General features: G+C 38.5%; 2 protein-coding genes and 1 long non-coding RNA gene across 6 annotated transcripts; 1 reads left to right on the top strand and 2 right to left on the bottom strand.

Annotated features, from left to right (window-relative positions):
- The first annotated feature begins 1732 nt into the window (after nucleotides 1-1732).
- LOC110671852 (long chain base biosynthesis protein 2a) lies at nucleotides 1733-6402 on the top strand. 2 transcript variants are annotated; one of them, XM_021834463.2, is made up of 12 exons: nucleotides 1733-2160; nucleotides 2251-2316; nucleotides 2842-2930; nucleotides 3088-3233; nucleotides 3328-3440; nucleotides 3524-3617; nucleotides 3708-3871; nucleotides 4137-4298; nucleotides 4959-5085; nucleotides 5213-5379; nucleotides 5536-5643; nucleotides 6067-6402. In XM_021834463.2, the coding sequence occupies exons 1-12, from the start codon at nucleotides 2035-2037 to the stop codon at nucleotides 6160-6162; spliced, it is 1458 nt and encodes a 485-aa protein (XP_021690155.1). In that variant the 5' UTR covers nucleotides 1733-2034; the 3' UTR covers nucleotides 6163-6402. The 2 variants fall into 2 exon arrangements, with proteins under 2 accessions (XP_021690155.1, XP_021690154.1); XM_021834462.2 differs by having other exon boundaries at nucleotides 1734-2160; nucleotides 3316-3440.
- A 382-nt stretch (nucleotides 6403-6784) lies between these two features.
- LOC110671853 (uncharacterized) lies at nucleotides 6785-9650 on the bottom strand. Its single transcript, XM_058132617.1, has 2 exons — nucleotides 8411-9650; nucleotides 6785-7104 (listed from the first exon to the last, which is right to left on the bottom strand). Exon 1 carries the CDS (start codon nucleotides 9420-9422, stop codon nucleotides 8469-8471), a length of 954 nt encoding a protein of 317 aa, XP_057988600.1. The 5' UTR covers nucleotides 9423-9650; the 3' UTR covers nucleotides 6785-7104; nucleotides 8411-8468.
- A 2028-nt stretch (nucleotides 9651-11678) lies between these two features.
- On the bottom strand, nucleotides 11679-17292 carry LOC131171960 (uncharacterized). Of its 3 annotated transcripts, none has more exons than XR_009142649.1 (3): nucleotides 13354-17292; nucleotides 12887-13243; nucleotides 11679-12818 (listed from the first exon to the last, which is right to left on the bottom strand). It is a non-coding gene; the product is annotated as an uncharacterized LOC131171960 (long non-coding RNA). The 3 variants fall into 3 exon arrangements; XR_009142650.1 differs by having other exon boundaries at nucleotides 12887-13246; XR_009142648.1 differs by having other exon boundaries at nucleotides 12887-17292.
- Between the last annotated feature and the right edge of the window lie 4906 nt (nucleotides 17293-22198).

Consider the following 22198-nt stretch of genomic DNA (forward strand, 5'->3'; position numbering starts at 1 on the left):
GCTATTCTTATCAGCATACATGAACATTGGTTTGCAGCCATATTCATCAAGTTGATGTGCATGCACCAAATTAATGGTGTGTCTCATGCTTGTTTTTAATCAAGATTTTCTTTAAAGTTATAAGATTTTTAATGTTTAGCCATTCAACTTTTTGGAGACAGAATCTGTCCCACTTTTAATAGGATTTCAAGCTAAAAATATTGAGAGTAATTGATTTAATTTATAAATAATTTAATTTTATTTATATTTATAAATATATTAGTTTTAGATTTAATTAATAAATAAATTTAAAAAAATTATTTAAAATAAATCAGAAGTTTTATAATTTATCTATCTATTTTAGATCTATTTTTTAATTAAATAAAAAATTATATTATCTTAACAATTTTTTAAAATATCAGTATTATCTTTATTTTAATAACAATAACACTTTACTAATTTTACTAATTAAATCATTTTTAATTAAACATTTAAATTATTTAAAAGTTATTTAAAATAAATTTATTAAACAATTAACTACTTATTATTAATTTATTTTATAAATTAAAAAATATATTTTAAATTTAAAGTTAAAAGTAAATACAAAACAACCATTTTACTAATTAAATTTTCAAACTTTTAAGTATGTATTACGATGTCTTATCTTTCTTTAGAATGCTCACCTGGTTTATATAATTTTTGTAAAAATTTATCCCATTTATTTGATTTTATTTGAGCATATCATAAATAAAATATTATTTTATTCTTAATTCCAATAGTTTATTTTTATTAAATAAAAAATAAATTCAATATTAAAGTTTGTAAAATTTTATAATCTTAGAGATAATTTAATATTGTTAAATTAAATTTTAAAAATATAGAAAAATAATAATAAATAAAAAAAACCTAATCAATGCACGCTCAATGTGGTGACAAACTGCAAATCCTTGACATTTATCTAAGATTAATTCCGGGAATTCTATTTTTTTTTTCTAATAGACTTTTTTTAAAATACAATTTATTCACCATAAACAAATAATGTGAAGGTGCAGAACCATGTGAATTTGATAATTTCTTTAATTTGTGATTAAATAATTGATTTAAATGTTTTAATTTATTTTTAGAATTATAAAGTTCTAAGATTTGAGTCTCAAATGAATAAAAATTATATTATATAATTGGTCAAACTACCCATCCGTATAAAAATAAATCCAACTCCATAAGGGGTTGAATTGGGTTTCACATATGGCTATTTGTTTTTATTATAAAATAAATTATTTTGTTATAAAAGATAAAAAGATTTAATAAAATTTTTTAATTTACTTTATGTGAATTTTATAAATTAATATTTTCCCTAAAAAATTATTAATTACAAAAAATTTTTAAATTTAATTAAAAAATAATTGTTATAAAGAATATATATAACACAATTAATTATTTTAATTTAATGTAATTTACTATAATTAATCAACACTCATTTTCCATAATTTTTTAATAAAATTTGTTACGTATAATTTGCATATTAATTTTTTTAAAAAAATATTGCACTTGTGTTTTTTTAAATATTAAAAAAATATATTTTTATTAAATTAATACTTTTTTCATAATTATTAATTTTATAAAACAATATTAATTTATAAAAATTATATGAAATATATTATAAAATTTTATTAAATTTTCATGTTTTCTATAACAAAATAATTTCCCTTTATAATAAAAACAAATTAAACAGAATACATCATCACATATGGCGTACAGATGATTCGAGAACAAGATCGCTTGCCTCTTGCCAAAAAAAAAAAAAAAAAAAAAAGATCTTGCTTAATGCGATTTTTTAATTTCTTTCTGTGGTCAGAGTCAAAAACAACGGAAAAGAAATTTGAAAAATCAAACCGAAGGGGAAGGGGAAGGGGCTGGATCGATCGAATCGATTGATCATTTTTCAATTGCGACAGAAATTCAAATCTCTGATGTTGGATTGCGTCGCCAATTTCAATTGAAACCTCTCAATCTCAGTTACTAGATCTAACAATCACTGCATTTCCCCTCGAAGCAATGATAACCATCCCGTATCTGACCGCGTTGACCACATACTTCAGCTATGGATTGCTCTTTGCTTTTGGCCAATTCCGCGATTTTTTCAGGAAAATTTTCGATTGGTGGCATGCCAGCAATCTTCAGGTCTTTCTAGCATTTTCATTTTAATTCATAGTTGAGTTCCAAAGTCTCCTGTTCTCTTGTCATAACGTCGCGTTTCTCTTCGGATTCTAGGGTTACGCGCCGATCTGTTTAGGGCTTGAAGACTTCTACATTCGACGTCTCTATCTTCGAATTCAGGTTTATTTTGGTTCTCTCGTGACGCTTTACTCTTTTTTCTTTTTCATGCGACAATTTTTTTTTCCTCTTAAGTTTCTTGCAATATCTCAAATATGAGCTGATTTTTGACTCATTAACGAGATGTGTGCAAGAACTTGTTTTGAAAAATCAACTAGCAGTTGTGATTTTCTGCTGAAAATCTTTGTGATTTTTGATTAGGCTTGGAATAATTCATTTCTGTTTTAGACTCATTTTATGTTCTTAAGTTAAGCTGGATGGCTGTAATTTTGAAGTGTTGTAGTTTAAAATTGCGGCGGAAGATTCATTTCTATTTGGTTGATGCATACATGCATGGATGTATCATCCATTCTCTGGAGTCCTCTATGGCATCAATTGTATGAGTTTTTGGACTTCTTATGTTGAATTTCATAATTACAGGCTTATCTGGGGTTGTAACTGCCGCATGGTTTTATCTTGTGCTTAAGCACAATGGTTTACTTTTACTAGCTTAGCAGTTGTCGTTTCTTATATTTTCCTCTCATGCAGGACTGTTTTGGACGGCCTATATCAAGTGCTCCTGATGCTTGGTTTGATGTGGTTGAACGTTACTCCAATGACAATAACAAGACATTAAAGTGAGTTCTGTAATCAATTTGTTTTGAAGTTTATATCATTTTCATTTTAAAGCAATTTTAATTTCTTGTGCAATTATTTTCTTCAGAGATAATTTTTAGATATAGGCTGAGTTGTAAGCATTTTGTGGATTAATTGTCCCAATTATATCTTGTGCAGACGAACTTCAAAGATAACTAGTTGTCTTAACTTAGGATCATACAATTACCTCGGCTTTGCTGCAGCTGATGAATATTGCACGCCACGTGTCATTGATACATTGAATAGGTTCTCCCCAAGTACTAGTAGTACTCGTGTTGATGGAGGTATGCATATTAATCTGCAGTAAGTTGTATCCTCATTTTGTTTTGGCATTTGTCAACAATGCCTTATTATTATTATTATTAGGAACTACAACAGTGCACACTGAATTGGAGGAGTGTGTTGCAAACTTTGTTGGAAAGCCAGCTGCCATCGTCTTTGGCATGGGCTATGTTACAAACTCTGCCATCCTTCCTGTCCTGGTTGGGAAAGTATGCACATAATCTTTGTTGCAAGTATCTTAATATCTGACTATCATGAAAGTATTGCTTATTTCCATCATGTTTATTAACAGGGAGGGTTGATAATTAGTGATTCCTTGAACCATAACTCAATTGTCAATGGTGCTCGTGGATCAGGAGCAACGATTCGAGTTTTCCAACATAATAGTAAGTTTTGTGTAGATGTCTATTTTGGTTTCTGTAAGGAATATTTCAGTGTTCTCATGCCTATGAATCTATTTGCTATGTTTGTTTTAGCACCATCTCACTTGGAGAAAGTATTGAGAGAACAAATTGCTGAGGGACAACCTAGAACGCATAGGCCTTGGAAGAAGATAATTGTCATTGTTGAGGGTATTTATAGCATGGAAGGGGAACTCTGCAAACTTCCAGAGATTGTTGCTATATGCAAGAAATATAAGGTGATACATTTAATATATTGGTAAACTATACATGTTGAAGCATTTCAATTTTTTCTTCAAGTAATAATAATTTTACCTGGAAATGTTTTGAATTTTGTTTTTGTGAGGGACTAATTGCTAGACAATGTGGAAGAATTAATGAAAAGCATAATATCCTGTTACAATTATTCATTTGTGAAAAATTTCAAACTTCAACATACTTTTCTATAGCCAAACTCCTCCATTTCTATATTTTAATTTTCTTTCTGTTTAATGTTTATTTTAGGCATATGTTTACTTGGATGAGGCTCACAGCATTGGAGCTGTTGGAAAGACAGGACGAGGTGTTTGTGAATTGTTAGGAGTGGATCCTGCTGATGTGGATATTATGATGGGAACGTTTACAAAATCATTTGGATCATGTGGTGGTTATATTGCTGCATCCAAGGTTTGTTGCTTATTTATTTGTCCCTAATCTTAGGTGTAATGCAATTCCAAGTTATTAAGGAGAATATGTCACCAAGGCATTTTTTGTCACCATATTTTATTTCACCTTTTCTCACTGTTAAATTGTTTTACCCATAATCATAATAAGTGTTTTATTGTTCTAGTGAAGCCTTTACATTCTTCATTTTAAAGAATTTCAATATTATATAAGGCTTGGTTGGATTGGAAATTGTGAATCAGAAAGTTAACAGCAAAACTTTTTGCGTCAGGTCTCTGTCTTTAGTCATATGTAAAACAAAAGGCAACAACTTGGCGGTTCCCTTGTTCTCATTAAGAACTTTCTTTCACCATGTTTGGTTTTTCCTCTATACAAAGTTGAAATCACTGTATGATCAGTGAGACTCAAATCTATTTAGAGCTTATCATGACGATCCTTGTTGGCCCTGTCAAATTTTCAATAAAGTATCATCAGTTGAATGATTTGGTCATGCCCACTAGTTCTAGATATCATGGAGGATGTCAACTGTGGACACTGAACTTTCATAATTTGCTTATTTCACAGTTTTCCCTATTGCAGCATATCTAATATTGGTTCTATTTGATTAATACAGTTGTGAATATTTTATGTTTGCCTGATGTCTAAGTTTGCTTCTTGTTTTAGGAGGTTATACAATATCTTAAGTACACTTGTCCAGCTCATCTATATGCAACATCGATATCACCTCCGGCTGCACAACAAATTATATCTTCCATAGCGGTCATTCTTGGAGAAGATGGTTCCAGTAGAGGTATTTGAAAAATAATCCCTTCATTCTTTTCTTTGAAGTGCAGTTTCCTATTGTGCTAATCATTTGGATTCAAGTTGAATACCAAGTTTGTTTTATTATGACTTCAGTGTTTTTTGTGTCGCATTAGGGGCTCAAAAACTTGCAAGAATACGTGAAAACAGCAACTTTTTCAGGTCAGAGCTGCAGAAGATGGGTTTTGAGGTTCTTGGAGATCATGATTCTCCTGTTATGCCCATAATGCTTTACAATCCTGCAAAAATCCCTGCGTTTTCTCGGGAGTGTTTAAGACAGAATGTGAGCGACTTAATTTTGTTTGGTATTTTCATGTTGATCTTGTGGATTAATCTACTTTATGTGGGATTATATTGTCATTTTTACTGGCTGCTTCCTCATGATTTGATAGTTCTTATTGTTGCCACTAATTATGAAGATTGATCGGCATCATTACAGGTAGCTGTTGTTACAGTTGCTTTTCCAGCTACCCCTCTACTTTTAGCCAGGGCTCGTATTTGTATATCTGCCTCTCATACCAAGGAAGACCTTCTCAAAGCTTTAGAGGTAAATAAGCCTGCTAATATGGACTCTGCTTTTCATATCTTTATAGCCCTTCATCGCATATGTTGTAGACTGAAGGTTTATGCACATGAACTGGTGTTTACTAACTTGTTGAATATCATGTTTGCTGATTGGGGATACATGGTTATTAGACAAACATTAATCTTAGAACTACGTATTCGATTGCCCCTTGTTCAGAATTTGGTGATAGGAAAGCCATGGCTTTGTTCTTGTAAATTTTGAGTTCTTTCAGTTTGCCATTTGTCAAATTCCTTGAGTGGCTTCTTTTGGACCTTTTATTTGCTATTGCCCTACGATCAACCCCAGGGTTAGGCAAGCAGAATATGTCAGGCCAATTCAAGTAGGTGACAGGTTAGTGCTTCTAGATACCGGCCAAGTAATGGCAATTCTTCTTTCTTTTGGCAGGTTATAAGTAAGGTAGGTGACCTCGTCGGCATAAAGTACTTCCCTGCTGAACCAAACAAGCAGCATCAGGAGCAAATCACAATGAAGTTGGAGTGAGCATTTGAATTTTCATTGAATTTCATTTTGGTGAACAATGTGTACTTTGTAGCGTCTAGAAGAAGCTGTAGGCTTTGATTATTTCCAGATCTCCTCTGAGAATCGGGGAATGTTGTAGTTCTGTAGCCATTTATGTGCACGCAGAATTGTCTGGCTTGTTTTCGTATCTTTCTCATATGTAATGTTCTATCGGATATGGATTTTGGCTTCAATGTACAGATAAAAACGAAATTCATTTAATTCACAAGTATTTTTTCCACTTAGAACTATAATAATGCGTTCATGCCCTTCTGGTTCGAAGGGATCGCAATATATGATTCCAACCTTCACTTTCATAATAGGCTAGCAATTTGTTTTGATAGCCCGGCTGTCCAAGTCCTACCTTATGGTACCTTTCACCATAGGCGGTCTCAAAGCCACCAAACTCGAACCGAACATGAAATTTGCATTCACAATTATTATTATTACTATTTTGATGATGAATGCTTCCTTACCATTTAGGATAAGACATTATGCTTGTGCGGACACAGCTACTGAACCTCAAGTCTGAGTCTGCCGCCAGCTAGATGTTGTGCTCACGTCCGCAAGCTCGCCAGCTTTCTTTTAATAAGCAAAGGTGGCATTTCAACAGCCAAAAAGTAAGAGATTACTATCATTATTATTCTCTATTAATGTGCAGAGGTACACTAAAATGTAGAAATGTTAAAATATAGATGCAATTTGACATTGAAGGTTAGCAGCATTTACAAGAAGATGGCAATGATCTTTGATCGGCCTTTCTCTTAAGTCTAAACCGTGAGCATCTAAGCAGCCCTCGCATGCAAATTGGAGCAATAAACCTTCGCAAAGAAACCACTTCACTAAAGTCATGTCAGCTTAAAATCCTCGCATCTGTTTGCAATCAATTGTGTCCTATCAAAGAAGCATTAACCCTTCATTGACCTTCAAATGAAGAAACAAACGATGGGTCATTGAAATGACCATGCACTCTCTAGCATTACTGAGATCACCAGGGTCATACATTGGATAGGCTTAAAAGGAAAATCGTGGGTCACTAACAGTTAATTAACGTTATAACACAGGAACTACCCTTACAGGAATTTACATAAATACATTCTAACAAAATATACAATCAAACATCGATTCACAAAATCCCCAACCCTTTTCAAACAGAATTTCGTACTATTAACAAGTTTTAACTTGTCATGCTTGAGGTGATTTGGATGATTTATAGAATATACCTCTAATGTGTATTGACAAAACCATTTGAGTAAAGGTCAAGCCTTTCCAAATAAACAAGCAAAGCAGCATAAAAAAAATTATTAGGATTAGTAGCCCGCTCTATCACTTTCTTTTGCAGAGATGCTAACTAACAATTTAAACAAATTAAAAAAAAAAAATCTAAACTACTGTCAGCATGAGGACACAATTAAAAGGTGAATCAAATATGATAGTTTGCACTTTCTGCCACCAAATCCATTAAGCACTAAGTTTGATATACACAAAAAGTTCATTATGATTCGTCTCCCAACACCTGAAAAGGCACTGTACAAAAAATTTCAACATGTTCTGTGCATAACAATGGGAACCCTTCAACCCCATGAAGGTAATGCAAATGAACCATCACCATGAGAACTGGTCATAACTCAAAAATCAGTAAGCAAAAACACAATTCCAACTATTCCCAGCTCACACGGTAAGTTTAGGACAGATAGGGTTCAGTAAGGTATCATTAGCTAAGGAAAACAAGCCAAGCAAAAGTGCACAGATATGGTCTACATTAAATGTTGAACATTTCTTTTCAAGTACAGCAATTTGCAAAAAAACAATTACTAACATCATTGCTAATGATCTTTTATGCATGTCGAAGTTATTCAGCACTCCCTTTTCACTCACAGCAAGGACAAACGAATGAAAAATGCTTGAATTTGGATTAAGAATTCTTTTCTTAAGTATATTAAAATCATTTTCTTTGTGTTTAGGCTCATGAATATAACTATAATTCAACTCAATTAAGCCTCAATCCCAAGCTCAACTCAGCTCATGACTATAACTATAACTACATCAACTAAATCATAAGAATTTCATGTATTAGAAAATTGCACTGAATTAAAAATGCATTCATATAGTGCAATAAGAAACACTAACCCAAAATATCCTACTCATTCCAAAAACTATTACTGCTGCAACTACTAAATAGAAACAAAATGACTCAAATTAAGTTCAGACATGATGCATCTTAAATTACCATGGCTGAGACAAAATCCTCTGTTGAAAAACCAAAACTACTGGCTTATGCACTACCGTCAAGAAAACCCTTTCCCAAGCTTTTGAATTGCACAAAACATCTTTCTTCTTGACCCAACAGCATTAATCCCCATATCCTTCAAATCCTCCAGTGTCAACATTGGTAAAACCTCATCATCCACCTCATGGATTTCAAAAACTGGAGCATACCGCCCCAACCCTATACTATTCAGCCAAATCCTCACCCCATCCTCTCCTCCACCACCACACCTCCCATTATTCCTGTAATCTCTGGCGTCAGTATCCGATGGGCCTGATAATTCAATCCCGTCGCGATTATGATTATGATTATCCCTTGCCCTAATTGCCCATCTATTGTAATAAATTTCCCTCTCGTTTCTCTCGTTCCCGTCTCCCAAATTCTCAAGCGAGTGAATAGGACTATGTTCTTTTAACGGACTTTCTGAATTTTCCATGTCGAATCCGCGATAAGTATCATCCACATCTTCACCACAACTGTATTTCGTATCTCCTTCGGCATTGTTGTTTGCACCGCCACCACCAGCATCGTCGATTTTGGAGACCCAACTGGATCTGACTCGCTTGGTGGTGGCATTGGAGGCCCGCTTTTTCGAATCCTTGACTCTCCAGCTTCCAATTGCGACGGTATCCAAATTGACCTCCTTGTCCTCATCTAGGGTTTCATTGAACTCACCGCTAGTAGTTAAATTGGTTAAAGCCCGGGTCTTTGAGCCTTTACTAGAGGTATTAGGATCCTTTTTGTGATCGAGAGACAGGAGCTGATGATGCTTCCATTGCTTATTATTGATGGTCCTCCGCGGATGGGTGTCGTAGAGCTGGTCGCCGCCGATTTCGCCTAAACGGACGCTGGGCCTCCGCTGGCGCTTGGAGCCGACGGTCTCCGATGACGTGACTGCAATTGGAGGTCCTCCTCTTTCTCCTGCAGAGCTGCCGCCGTTTAGATGGCCCTCCGATGGAGGTAAGTCCGCCATTTCCCAAGACGAAAGTTTGAGATCCCCAGGCAATTTTCCGGCGGCTGAACTTGGGTCCACTGTGTCTATTCTGCTCCTATGTAGGTTTGTTAATATGTGTATGAGATCATTTCTTATATGTGTGCAAAGAGAGAGAGAGAGAGAGAGAGAGAGGAAATGGAGAAAAAAGATAGAGCAGTTCGATTGTGTGTGTGTGTGTGAGAGAGAGAGAGAGAGGAAGTGAGTGAGTGAGTGAGTGTGTGTCCAAGAAGTGGGAGATGAAATCCAGGAGCTGAGTGGGAGATGTTCATTGCCCGACGCGTGTCCCTCTGCCCAATTCAGTTTTTTTCTCACGCTTCTTCGTTACGCGCTTTTCACGTGTGTAGCTCTGCTTCCTTTCCCTTCCCAATAATCGCCTCATTATCCTTCAAAAAACATCATATATACATTAATTAATTTTATATAAATATTTAATTTATCAATAATAAAAATCGTATAAAACTAAACTAAAATTAAATGCACTACACTAAATTATAAAATGATAATTAGGTTTCTTAAACTGTAATTGTACATATGCTTATTTGTATTTGAAAATATTAATTTCAATTCAATGGTAAAGGCTATGTATTACATTACAAGCCCATAAACAGAAATAAAAGGATTAGTAGTTTAGGTTTCCAAAAGAAGTAAACACATCACTAAGCCCTGGGCTGCGAGGACCATTCGTTGTCAGGGTGAATTTGATTAAAACTGCTGCTAACTCCTAGAATGATTGAACTACACTCCGACACCTCTGTGAAAAAAATGACATGATTATTTAATATTATTGTTAAAATTATTATGAAAAAAAATTATTATTTTAAATATATTAATTAAAAAATATTAAAAAATAATTAAAAATTAAATTTAATTAATTTTAATTATAAGAACACTAAAATAATAAAATTTTTTTTAAATTATTTTTCTTAACAACATCAAAAATAGTATTTTTATTCAGCAGTCAATCAGACGCTGAAACTCAATACCAAACAGGGCTGACATCTCCACCAACATTTTCCTAACTATGAAAAACAAAAATTTTGTGAAACAAGCAGAGTAGAAAGAGTTTACAAAGCTATTCAGAAAGAATTTTTCAGCACGTACAGTCCTTCCTGATGGTAGCTATTGTGCAGTGTACATTGAATAAATAACTTGAAAAGTTCAGTCAGCTGGCTCTATGCCAGACAGCCCAGTTTCAATCTGTTAGCAATGATGATCGATAGCCACTTTTCTGAGACTTGAAATAGCTGTAGACCTTTTAACTTGCTTCTTTCTAATGGAACACGCAGCCAGTGGGTCTCCAGATCCTGCTCCATACTTCCTGCAACATAAGTAACGCAATTAACGCCCAAGAAAGCAGCATTTTAGGTAACAAGATCTACATGCTCTCAAAAAAAAAAAAAAAAAAAAAAAAGATCTACATACTTCGTATAATACACCAAGAACAAAGGAGAATTTTATGATGGATGCCAAGAATATATTAACATTCACATACCAGAAAAAACTAGACATAATAATCCTAAGATGATAAGGCCAACCATCTAAGAGGCAGAGTTTCCTTGCAAGTAACCAGGAAGTAATGAATCTTTTCTCTGCAAAATGTACTCTTCTTTGTAACGTTGAAAGTTTAATAAAGCCAACACATGAAAAATACACAAAAACAGGCATTAAAAGTTAAGGCAACAATAGTGTGTCAACCCATTTATGCAAAGGACATTTAATCAGTGAATTTTACAATTTCCAAGTATTCAAAACGTCAAGTGGATACACAAAGAATAATTAATTTATTTATTAATTATTTTTAGGTATAAAAATTAATTAAATTAATTTCTTGTGAAATTAATTTAATTAATCTATGACCTAAGGTAATTATTAAGCAAATATCTGGGGAGTCATTGGAAGGTTATCTGAAGATGAGAGGTTAACAGCAGCTCCAAGCAATTTCAAGGAGTAGACAGGTACCTGCAGAACGTGAGAAGGTGTCTTTCAAAGTCTTTCAAGTACTTGCAAGGAGAGCTATAAGAATCAAATGTGCAGCAATGTAAAACACCCCAACAACCAGAATAACTCAAACAACCCAAACTCCAGTAGTCTTTTATTTTTATTTTTATCTATCATTTATTTCCCAAGCTTTCGCATTTAATTTCAAGCTCTATATTTTCTTTTCAATTGATCAATCGAAGCGCAAGATTCAATTCCAGTTTACTTACTTTCAATTAATTGTTAGATTAACGAAACTGCGTATAATAAGTCAGTTCCCACAATCATTTGGTTTAAAAGTCAAAGCGCAAATTAAAAGATATACTCAGTATCTGGCACGCCCGCGTAACCGTAAACTGTGAGACAGCTGAGATTATTTTTCACAGGAACCTTAAGAAATACTTTTCCACTATGTGGGAAATGCAACAAACAAACAGAAGATAATAGTTATGGGTCGACCCACGGTCTCATTAAAGCCGATCCCATGGCTAACATAGCATTCCTGCATAGAACAATGTAATGAAAGTCAACAAAATAGCTAGATATTCAATTTAATCACATGCAGATAAGATAAGTTTTGTAATCAAAAGTTGACTTTTGAACCACTTGCAGCATATATAAATAAATAAAGTCAACACATTGCTTATCATTCACATTATAACTGTCAAATCAATGATAACATAAAGTAAGAATAAATGTACCACAGTGAAAATCAATACACTGGTTTATAAAACTAGTAATCAAATAAAAGGAATCTACAGATCACAAAGAGCAGCCTAGTGGCTTCGGTAGGAAGCTAGGAAGTTTGAACAGAACTTGTGCTCCCAAATCTTAGCCTTTGTAAGTGCGGTTAGCTCCCTTAAAACCTCACCCTCAAATAATATCACACCCTTGCCTATCATGTGATCAGCTAACAAATCATCCTCCAGTTGCATAAGAGAGGCCTATTCTACCTCCCTGTACTCACGGTGTCTGGTGGTGAAGGCAATCACAGAAGCAGAGAGTGCTGCAAAAGACTGAACCTTTTTGGCATTAGCAAGCAAGATCTCAACAACCTGTGTCTGAGCATCTTGGAACGGTGTTTTTGCTACAATCAGGGTGGACAAAGCAGAAAGCAATAAAGACCCCTGTTCCTCGGTATGAGAACCAAGCTCTATGGATAGCAGATAGTATAGTTGGTTCTTGGCTACTATGACTGTATTGTCAGATAGCCTAGCTGCAAGGCGAACACTGGAGTTGCTATAAAACTGGGCTAGAAAAGAGAAGTCAAGATCTTGGAGAGGATCAACTACATCAACCAAGGGGGCAGCTAACCAAGGGGGCAGCTTTTTGGCCCGAAATAGCAGAAGAACTAAGGGTAGAGGAAATCACAGGAGCTAGAGCCAAAGTAGTAGGTACCTGTAGAAAGAATGGTAAGTACCAGCTTAGATTATAGAAAGTTAATTCAGTTAATAGCAAGTGCGTACCTCAGGAGAAGCAAGTAAAAGGATATCTCCTAGAGAATCATCATCATCTCCAACATCTACTATCTTCTATGTAGCATGACCACTCTGAGAAGCGAAAGAAGTACCACCAATAGAAGCTTCTACTAGAACAGCTGGACTCGCCTGAGGCTTCCTAGCCTTGGGTACATGACGGTCAAAGTGCCTAATGGAAGATAATGATGATCCTCCTCGTTGTCTCTTCGGAGGGGGAGGAGAATTTCTAATTTTTGGCCTGTACCTCTTGACCGGTGCCCTGGTCTTGTTGGATGGAGGAAGCTGTGACTAGGAAGGAGCACTTTCCCACTTCTTGGAGGGAGGTGTAGGTCTAGAGGAGGCTGCCTTCTAGGATGTAGTAGTAAAGGAAGTGAGTGGTAAAGAACCTCGAAAAAGTAGTAGAGATTAGTGAAAGAACGAGTATAACAGGATGAGAACCAGAAAACAGTAGGTACCTGTGCCCAAAGGTTTGACAACAGCTTCATGAAACTTGGAAGACCACCAGCTTTGTAACGTGCGGCAGAAAGGGTCAATGGCCTCCATGGGAATCATCTAGCAAATGTCTGGCAGCTGCTCTAGCTTGTAACTGTATCGATCCATGTTTGTTGGAGATGATAGATTGATCCTATTGCTAGTGATTGGGTTAGCACGAATGAGGATGCCAGAGGAAACATCCTGAATGAAGCCCAGTTGTTGGCACCAAAGGGAAGACATGCATAACTCCAGTTCAAGCTTCACTATTCTTAGACGAGTGTTAAAGGAGGTACCAATATGTAGGTGTCGGACAGCCATAATGGAGACTCAATGGCTAACAACATCATCTGTAAAAGTGGCTTTGGAAGATAAGCCAGGTGGGAAGGACTCAAAGGGCCTCAGTGTCATTAAAAGGAGTGAAGCCAGAGAAGACCCGAGCAAGTAGTTGAACTAGAAACTTCAGTACCCGGCCTTCATCCCAGATGCAGGCCAAAGAAGTAACTCTCCTACCAAAGACACTATCAATAGGGACTGGAAGAGTATCTGTCAGCTCCGGAAAGTAAGAGAATAACCACAGTTGTACAATCCAAAAAGCACCATTCACCTTGCTCAATGGCGCATCATCTGATACTATGGTAGATAGAGCTCAGCAAACAACAGACAACAACATGGTACTGTTACGTATAGCAAAGCTAGATATGGGAAAGGAAATAATAAGAATGGAGCTGTAGTTGTATGAGAAGGAGAGTAAGTAGTTATTGTAGAGGGAGTCTTTGTAATATAAATAAGAGAAATGTACTCGAGGAGATTCATTCCAAGAGTCAATAAACAAGAATACTTTTCTCTCATCTTTGAATATTTTCTTCTCTTCTCATCCAATCTATTTCTTTTCTCATCCAATATATCTCTTTTCTCATCTCTCTCTTTTTCTCTCCATTTCCCTCTATTTTACTAAGTGTGCACCCGATTTTGAGCTGGGTTTGCTTCCAATCCTTCTTGCTAGAGTCACAAGCCTGAACAGATCAATGGGAGTATTCCAGAATTCCAGGTTTCTTTATGCTATTTTCTCTCTCTCTCTCTCCCTCTAAATTCTTCTTTCTCCTCCTTTGAAAATTCTTCCTTCTTTCATTGAAAATTCTTCCCTTTCTCACCTTCTTTCTTTTTTGAAAATCTTGAATCAAATTCTTTCTTCTTATATTACTTTCTGGTTCTTTCTTCTATTCCCTTCTTTAATTTCTCATTTCCAGCGTTTCAACCCGTTTCTTGAAATTCTTGAAATTTTGTTCTTCCTCCACCTTGTCTCTAATTTCTTTTTTTTTCGAGAACTAGACTTTTCCTAAATTCAAAAAATATTTTTAAAAAGTAGATTTTTTCCCCATTTTAAGAGCTACCTTATTCCTTGTCCCTCAATCAAATTCTTCTCAATCTCTCTATTTTCGATTTCTGCACTGTAAAGGTTTCTTTTCTCTATTCCTTCTTGAAATTCTTGAAATCCTTATTTTTGCCTCAACTTCTATTTCCCTGTTCTTTGTTCCTTTCACAAGCTTTTCTTCTTCCTTTCTCTGTAATTTTCTTCCAATTCCAATATCAGTTCCATGTTCTGAATCCCTGCTTTAGGTCTGATTTTCTTTTTAATATTTTCTTCCTCAAATTTTCTTGGAAATAAAATACATTTAGAGCATCAAACCACGGAAGTACAATTTTGGGAACAAAAGGATCTCAAGGGAATGCTAGAAATTTTTGAAAGAAGAGTAACAAAAAGCTTAGAGGAGTTGCTGTATCAAAGATGGCAAAAATTCGATAAATTGTTAGAAGAGCAAATAGAAAGGCCAAACTCATTACCCAAGAATTCTTAGAGCAATGGTAGTGAAAAGGGATTGCTGAATCAAAAAGGAAAGATAAGAGATTTTGATGTTAAGGAGGAGATTGACCTTTTTGATGATGCAACATTTCTTCATGGTAATGGAGACAAGAAAGAGGTTAATATTGTTGGCGATGGAGAAGCGGAAAAGGTTGATATTATTGATGGAGAGGTGATTGTCCTAGATCATTTAAATTCAATTCAAAATGAAAACATGGTTGCTGAGGACCAAGACGACATATCTGTTGAAGTTTAAAAAGTAACAATTCATCCACAGCTGGGATTAGAAGAAAAATACGAAGATCAACTTAGTGCTGAGATGGAGTAAGATTTATTGTTGATATGTCTAGCATAGGTGAGATATATGAGGATGGTGATGATGGGCAACTAGAGTCTGCAATGGGGAAAGTATGAGCTGAATCTGATGTAATTGCACAATTCATTCATAAAACTGAACTTTTTGCTGCAGAACTTCTTGGGAATGTTTTTGAAAAAAAAGAAATATAAAGGTGTTTCAAAAAGTGTGGGTGTTGGAAGTACATGGCAGTATTTAGGGAGCAAAGATGGTGAATTCAACTGTTTTACTCTTATCAGTCTCATGGAAGATAAATGGGAAATGTCAAGTAGGGAAAGGAAGAAAATTAAACCACCAAATGGTATTGTGATCTTAAAGGAACAAACATGGGAAATTGGGAGAAGAAAAAGAAAGAAAATTAACTCTTTGTCACTTAAGTGTTCATACTTTCAGCTGATGAGAAGGATGTACCTGAAACTTCCAGCCTTTTTTTTTTTGCCATTCAGTTCATATTTCCAATTGCAAACAAGGAAGTACCTGCAATTTTCAGTTCCTATTTCCTGAATTTTCACATTCTTGGGAACAAGAATGTGCTCATGGGGAGAGGTATTGTCACGTACAGCAGAGCTAAATATGGGAAAGGAAATAATAGGAATGGAGCAATAGTTGTATGAGGAGGAGAGTAGAATAGTTATTGTAGAGGGAGTCTTTGCTATATAAATAAGAGAAATGTACTAGAGGAGATTCATTCCAAGAATCAATAAATAATAATACTTTTCTCTCATCTCTGAATATTCTCTTCTCTTCTCATCCAATTTATTTCTTTTCTCATCCAATCTATCTTTTTTCTCATCTATTTCTTTCTCTCTCTCTCTCCCTATTCCTCTGTTTCACTAGGTGTGCAGGCTGTTATCTAACAGGTACCAAGAGCACAAGGCTGAACTATGGCAAGACAACAAGCTAACGGCAGGTACACACTGGAGGGACAGAAAATGAATTTGTAAATCAAGCACTAGACGAATAGAGTATAATCGAATTGGCTGATGCTGTACTCAATAAGGGCTATAAGAAGTGAATCGATCCAGTTTCTTGTATCTGGAAAGCAATTCTGTGAAGGAGCTAGGAACCTCCTTGCCAATAATAAGTAGGCATATTAGGACCTTAATATCCTTCAATGTGATAGATATTGGTCCCATAGGCAAAATAAAAGAGTTGCAAGATCTGGACCATAGCCTCAAGGAGTCAGCCAATAACCCCGGGCAGAAAGGTGGTGCACATATGGTTAGCTTAATGAAGTCATAAATACACAAGAGCTTCCAAGTACAAGAGAAAAGGGGTTGGAGTCTGTCTATCCACGCCTCCCAGCTAGAAGATTATTTTGGCCAGGATTTGATATCACTTGGACGAAGGAAAGATTGCAATTCAAGATTAAGCAATAGCTCTTGGTAGCTTCTCAGAGGAAAAGGAGGCAATGGAATGTCATGTGAGAGAGCAAAAAGACCAATAGTGCTACAAAACCTTGCAAGAAAAGGAGTAAGTGATGTCAGGTACATAGACAAAAAATCTGTATTAAATGAAGTGAAGCAGTAGAAGAACATAGTACTTACAGAAAGAGGATTGGGGAGCATACCGAACGAGAAAGGAGAGAAGAGGAAAGTTAACAGTGAACTTGCTTTTGATTAAGCCATTCTGGGTGGATAAAGATTAGACTTAGCGTATCTGCTTACTGTTCAAAAATTGAAAAAATATTCCAATGTCCCTGATGCACTTGTCACGGCACTTTTTGCTTGAACACCAAACTACAAGGACCGTGCGGCACTTGCACTCATCAAAGCAAGTTCAGCCAGCACTCTTAGGTCCCAAAACCCACGGCAACAATCCTCACAATGGATTGAAAATAGCCCAACACTTCAAGCAACACAAACAAGCCAACTCAAGCGACAACAAACCTGTCCCAAACCATGCGCAACATACACGAAATAAAGAAAGGAAGAAGAAGAGAAATCTGATGCAAGGTTTCCTTGTATATTGCACGTCCCAAACTGCTGTACAATTGCCAAAGAAAAACTCTCAACAGCCTCACAATACAATAGTCTCTCATACATGCAAAGTAATGGGAAACAAGCCCCTTATATACCCCTTACAAGTTGTCCCTATTCTGCCCAACAAATGGCAGCCCAAAGTGTCCCAAATACAGCTACAAGATAGGTGAGTCATCATGGAAAGACATGAGGCAGCTTGAGGAGGCGCCACCTAGCTTCCACTAAGCCCACTTGCCACTTGACATGAGGTAATTGGGAGGGAAAGTTGGCGCCACTTCTGCTGGGCCCCAAACTCCACTAACATGGCTGGTTACTCTCACATCCAATTCCCTTGCATGAAATTCCCATGCACGTAGGAATGGTTCACCGCCCCATGTGCAGCTCCCTTCTAGTGCGCCCCATCTGCACCTGCACCTAATCAGCCCTTGGTCCCTCACGCCACGCCAGGTTGCTCTCAAATACTCAGCGCCCCACGTGATGACAATCAGGTCTGATGGTGCGCCCCATGTCCAGAAAATCCCAAGGATAAATGGCAAGATTTACGTGACCAGTCCCCATGCAGCGCCATGCAATCCATGTCCCATTCTCAAGCAGATTCGGCACACATAAATGGGACCAAAATAGGCAGCCAGCAAGAGGTAAATAAGCAGAAAAATTTGGATCTTCGGGGAGCAACAAAAATGGGGTGACATCCTCCCCCACTCAATCCGGCAATGCCCTCATTGCCTCACGCTGGTAGCGTTTCAGTAGATCCTCATGCTGCCACAAACTCAGCTCGTGTTCCCAACTAGTCTCCTCAACCGCACGACCTTTCCATCTTACCAAGTACTCGGTATATCCAGGATGAGCGCCCCACTGTGGAACCACTCGGTGCATCAAAATCTCTTCGGGTTCATGCTCAAAACTCCTCGTTATAGCTACTGGTGCCCGTTTAGATTTATTCCTGGCCGGGTCCTCTTCATCTGCGTGGTAAGGTTTAAGGAGACTAACGTGGAACACCGGATGGCACTCCAAATGTGCAGGCAGTCTCACTCTATACGCCACTTTCCCAATCCGCTGCTCAACCATAAACGGTCCCTCATATTTCCGAAGCAATCCCTTGTGCCGTTTACCATGGGTACGGGGGAACATCCTCACAAGTACCATGTCCCCCTCGGAAAACTCCAAATGCCGCCTCCTTGAATCTGCCCACTTCTTCATTTTCTTGGTGGCTCGGGCCAAGGAGACCTTAGCAAGCTCCACGGTCTCCTTCCACCCCTTGGCAAACTTAAAAGCACTCGGGTTGGGTCCCCTATACGGTATCATCACAGTGTGGGGCGTGAGGGGCTGCTGCCCCGTAACTATCTCAAAAGGTGTTGCCCCCGTCGATTCACTCTTCTGCAAGTTGTAGGAAAACTGCGCCACATCCAGCAAATCTGGCCAGTCCCTCTGATTTGCGGCAACAAAATGCCTCAGATACAGCTCAAGTAATGCATTAATCCGCTCGGTTTGCCCATCCGTCTGTGGGTGAAAACTGGTGGAGAACTTCAGTTCGGTCCCCATAATTCTGAATAACTCTGTCCAGAATCGGCCTGTGAACCTTGCATCTCGGTCACTAACTATGTCCCTCGGCAGCCCCCAGTACTTCACAACACCACGGAAAAATAACCTCGCTGCCTCCTTTGCATCAAACAAAACCGGAGCTGGAATAAATACTGCATACTTGCTCAATCTGTCCACAACGACCATAATGTTGCCCAGCCCATTCACTTTCGGCAAGCCAACAATAAAGTCCATCGAAATACTTTCCCAAGGGCGGCTTGGCGTTGGGAGAGGTTCCAACAAGCCAGCCGGCCTTCGCTGCTCACCCTTGTCCTGCTGACATACGAGGCAAGTCCTCACAAACAGCTCAATATCGTCCCGCATCCTAGGCCAGTAGTAACCTCTTTCGACCAAGGCTTGGGTGCGCTGCGCCCCCGGGTGACCAGCCCACTTCGAGTCGTGGCATTCGGCCAAAACTAACCTCCTCAGTGCACCGCCTCTCGGTACAAAAACTGCTCCCTTCCTTGTCCGAATCAGCCCCTGTTCATCCCTCCAGAACCTCCTCGTCCTGCCTTGCTCAATCAGCTCACGCAATAGCTGGGCGTGAGGATCCTGCTGGAGAACCTCACCAATGCGCCCCAGCAGGTCAGGAGTGGGCTGTGTGGTTACTGCTGCCAGCTCCACTTTTCGGCTAAGTGCATCGGCCACAAGATTGGCCTTTCCCGGTTTGTACTCCATCACGAAGTCGAACTCCCCAAGGAATGCTTGCCATCTTGCTTGTTTAGGTGACAGTTTTTTCTGAGTGAGAAAATAGCTTGTTGCCACATTATCCGTCTTCACTACGAAGCGGCTCCCCAACAAATAATGACGCCAAGTCCTCAAGCAATGGACAACGGCTGTCATCTCTTTCTCCTGGACAGTATACCTCCGTTCAGTATCATTTAATTTTCTGCTTTCGTAAGCTATTGGATGTCGGTCTTGCATGATCACACCCCCGATAGCATAGTCCGAAGCATCAGTGTGCACCTCAAATGGTGCGGCAAAATCTGGCAGTCTCAAAACCGGCTCCCCTTTTAGTGCTTGTTTCAGTTTCTCAAAAGATTCACGGACCCTCTCATCCCAACTCCACAGTTTATCCTTCTTCAATAAATCCGTAAGTGGTGCGGCAACATGAGAATACCCCGGGATGAACCTCCGATAATAATTGGCTAAGCCCAAAAACGACCGCAATTCTGGTACCCTTTTGGGCGGTTCCCACTCTTCAATGGCCTTAACCTTAGCCTCATCCATTTTAATCATCCCATGTCCGACTACATGCCCCAAGAACGCCACCTCTTCCTTTGCAAACTCACATTTTTCCTTTTTCACAAACAAATGATGTTTACGCAATTCATGAAAAACCAGCCGCAAATGGCCCACATGCTCATCAAGTGTTCGGCTATACACAACTATATCATCCAAGTAAACCACAACGAAGTGATCAAGAAACTGGTGGAATACCTGATTCATCAAGGTGCAGAAGGTAGCAGGCGCGTTGGTGAGGCCGAAAGGCATTACCCGAAATTCATACGACCCATACCGAGTCACACAAGCCGTTTTCTGTTCATCTCCCTCGGCAATTCTGACTTGGTAGTACCCTGAACGTAGGTCCAATTTCGAAAACCATCGGGCTGCCCCCAACCGATCAAATAAATCTCCGATATGCGGAATAGGATATTTATTTTTCACCGTAACCTTGTTCAAAGCCCTGTAGTCGATACACATTCGGAGACTTCCGTCTTTCTTCCGCTGAAACAGCACTGGCGCACCAAAGGGTGCCTTGGACGGCTGAATAAAACCAGCCTCCAACAATTCTTTCAACTGCCGACGCAGCTCCTCTAACTCAGGAGGTGCCATGCGGTAAGGGACTCCACTTGGGGGTTTCGATCCAGGCAGCAGTTCAATAGAGTGATCAACATCTCGCTTGGGTGGCAACTCTCTCGGTAGTTCCCTGGGCATTACATCCGAAAATTCTTCCAACACAGACTGTACTTCATGCGGCACAACTACCCCAGACTGCTCATTATTCTCGGCCTGCAGGGCCACTAAAAACGTTGGTTCCAGCCATGCACGCCTTAGCCAATCGCAAACACAAGGTGCTTCCAGCAGATTTTCCCCTTCTCAATGGAACAGTACACGCACCCTTATCCTCCACAATACACAGGCTGTTGGCAAAGGGAATAGGGATTGCTCTCACCCTATCCATGAAGTCCATCCCCAGTACACATGAGTAGTCATCCATGGACACTACCGAAAAATCGATAAGCCCAGTCCATTCGCCAATTTTAACACTCACGTTGGCAGCCACTCCATGTGTAGGTGTTGGTTTTGAATTTACGGCCTTTAACCAACCTGATTTCCCACTGAATGTGATACCCAGTTTCTGCGCCTCTTCCAGTCTCAGAAAATTGTCCGATGCCCCGGTGTCAACCAAGGCTTGAACCTCGTTCTGGCCAATTTTCAACTGTGCAAATAATCTTCCCTTCGTGCCAACCCCAGTCTCAATCTGCTTACCTTTCACAATTGCCGCCAACTGCAGTGAACCCATACTTGAGCCTTCCTCACGTGGTGCAGCTTCACCCTTGTTCTCGGTCAGTGCAGTAAGGCCTCCACTCTTCGGGCAGTTTGCCATTTTGTGAGGTCCCTCACACAGAAAACATTTCAAGGGACCACGTTCACCAGGCCTGGACGCCTTATTCCAGCCCTTGGATTTCCCTTCCCGCGTGTCCTTCTTGCCTTGCCATCCCTTCTTCCCGTTTCCCTCCTTTTGCGTGTCTTTGCTGCCTCCCTCCTTACTTCCGCCCTTATCCCCATTGCCCTTACTCTTGCCGTCCTTCCCCTTGGACTTGTCCATCCTCTTAAACTCCACAAGAGACTCAGCAATGGCTATGGCAGTTGCAAGGTCCTGGGTGCCCCTTCATTCAATCTCCAAATTAACCTAAGGTTGCAGCCCATCTTTGAAAGCGAACAAAGCCTCTAAATCCGGGTAGTCGGGGATTTCAAGTAACACCTCGGTGAAGTCTTTAACATACTCCTTGATAGTTCCCTTCTGTGTAAGGCGCCTTAAC

This window comes from Hevea brasiliensis, chromosome 13 (genome assembly GCF_030052815.1).
Source record: "Hevea brasiliensis isolate MT/VB/25A 57/8 chromosome 13, ASM3005281v1, whole genome shotgun sequence".
NCBI lineage: Eukaryota > Viridiplantae > Streptophyta > Magnoliopsida > Malpighiales > Euphorbiaceae > Hevea > Hevea brasiliensis.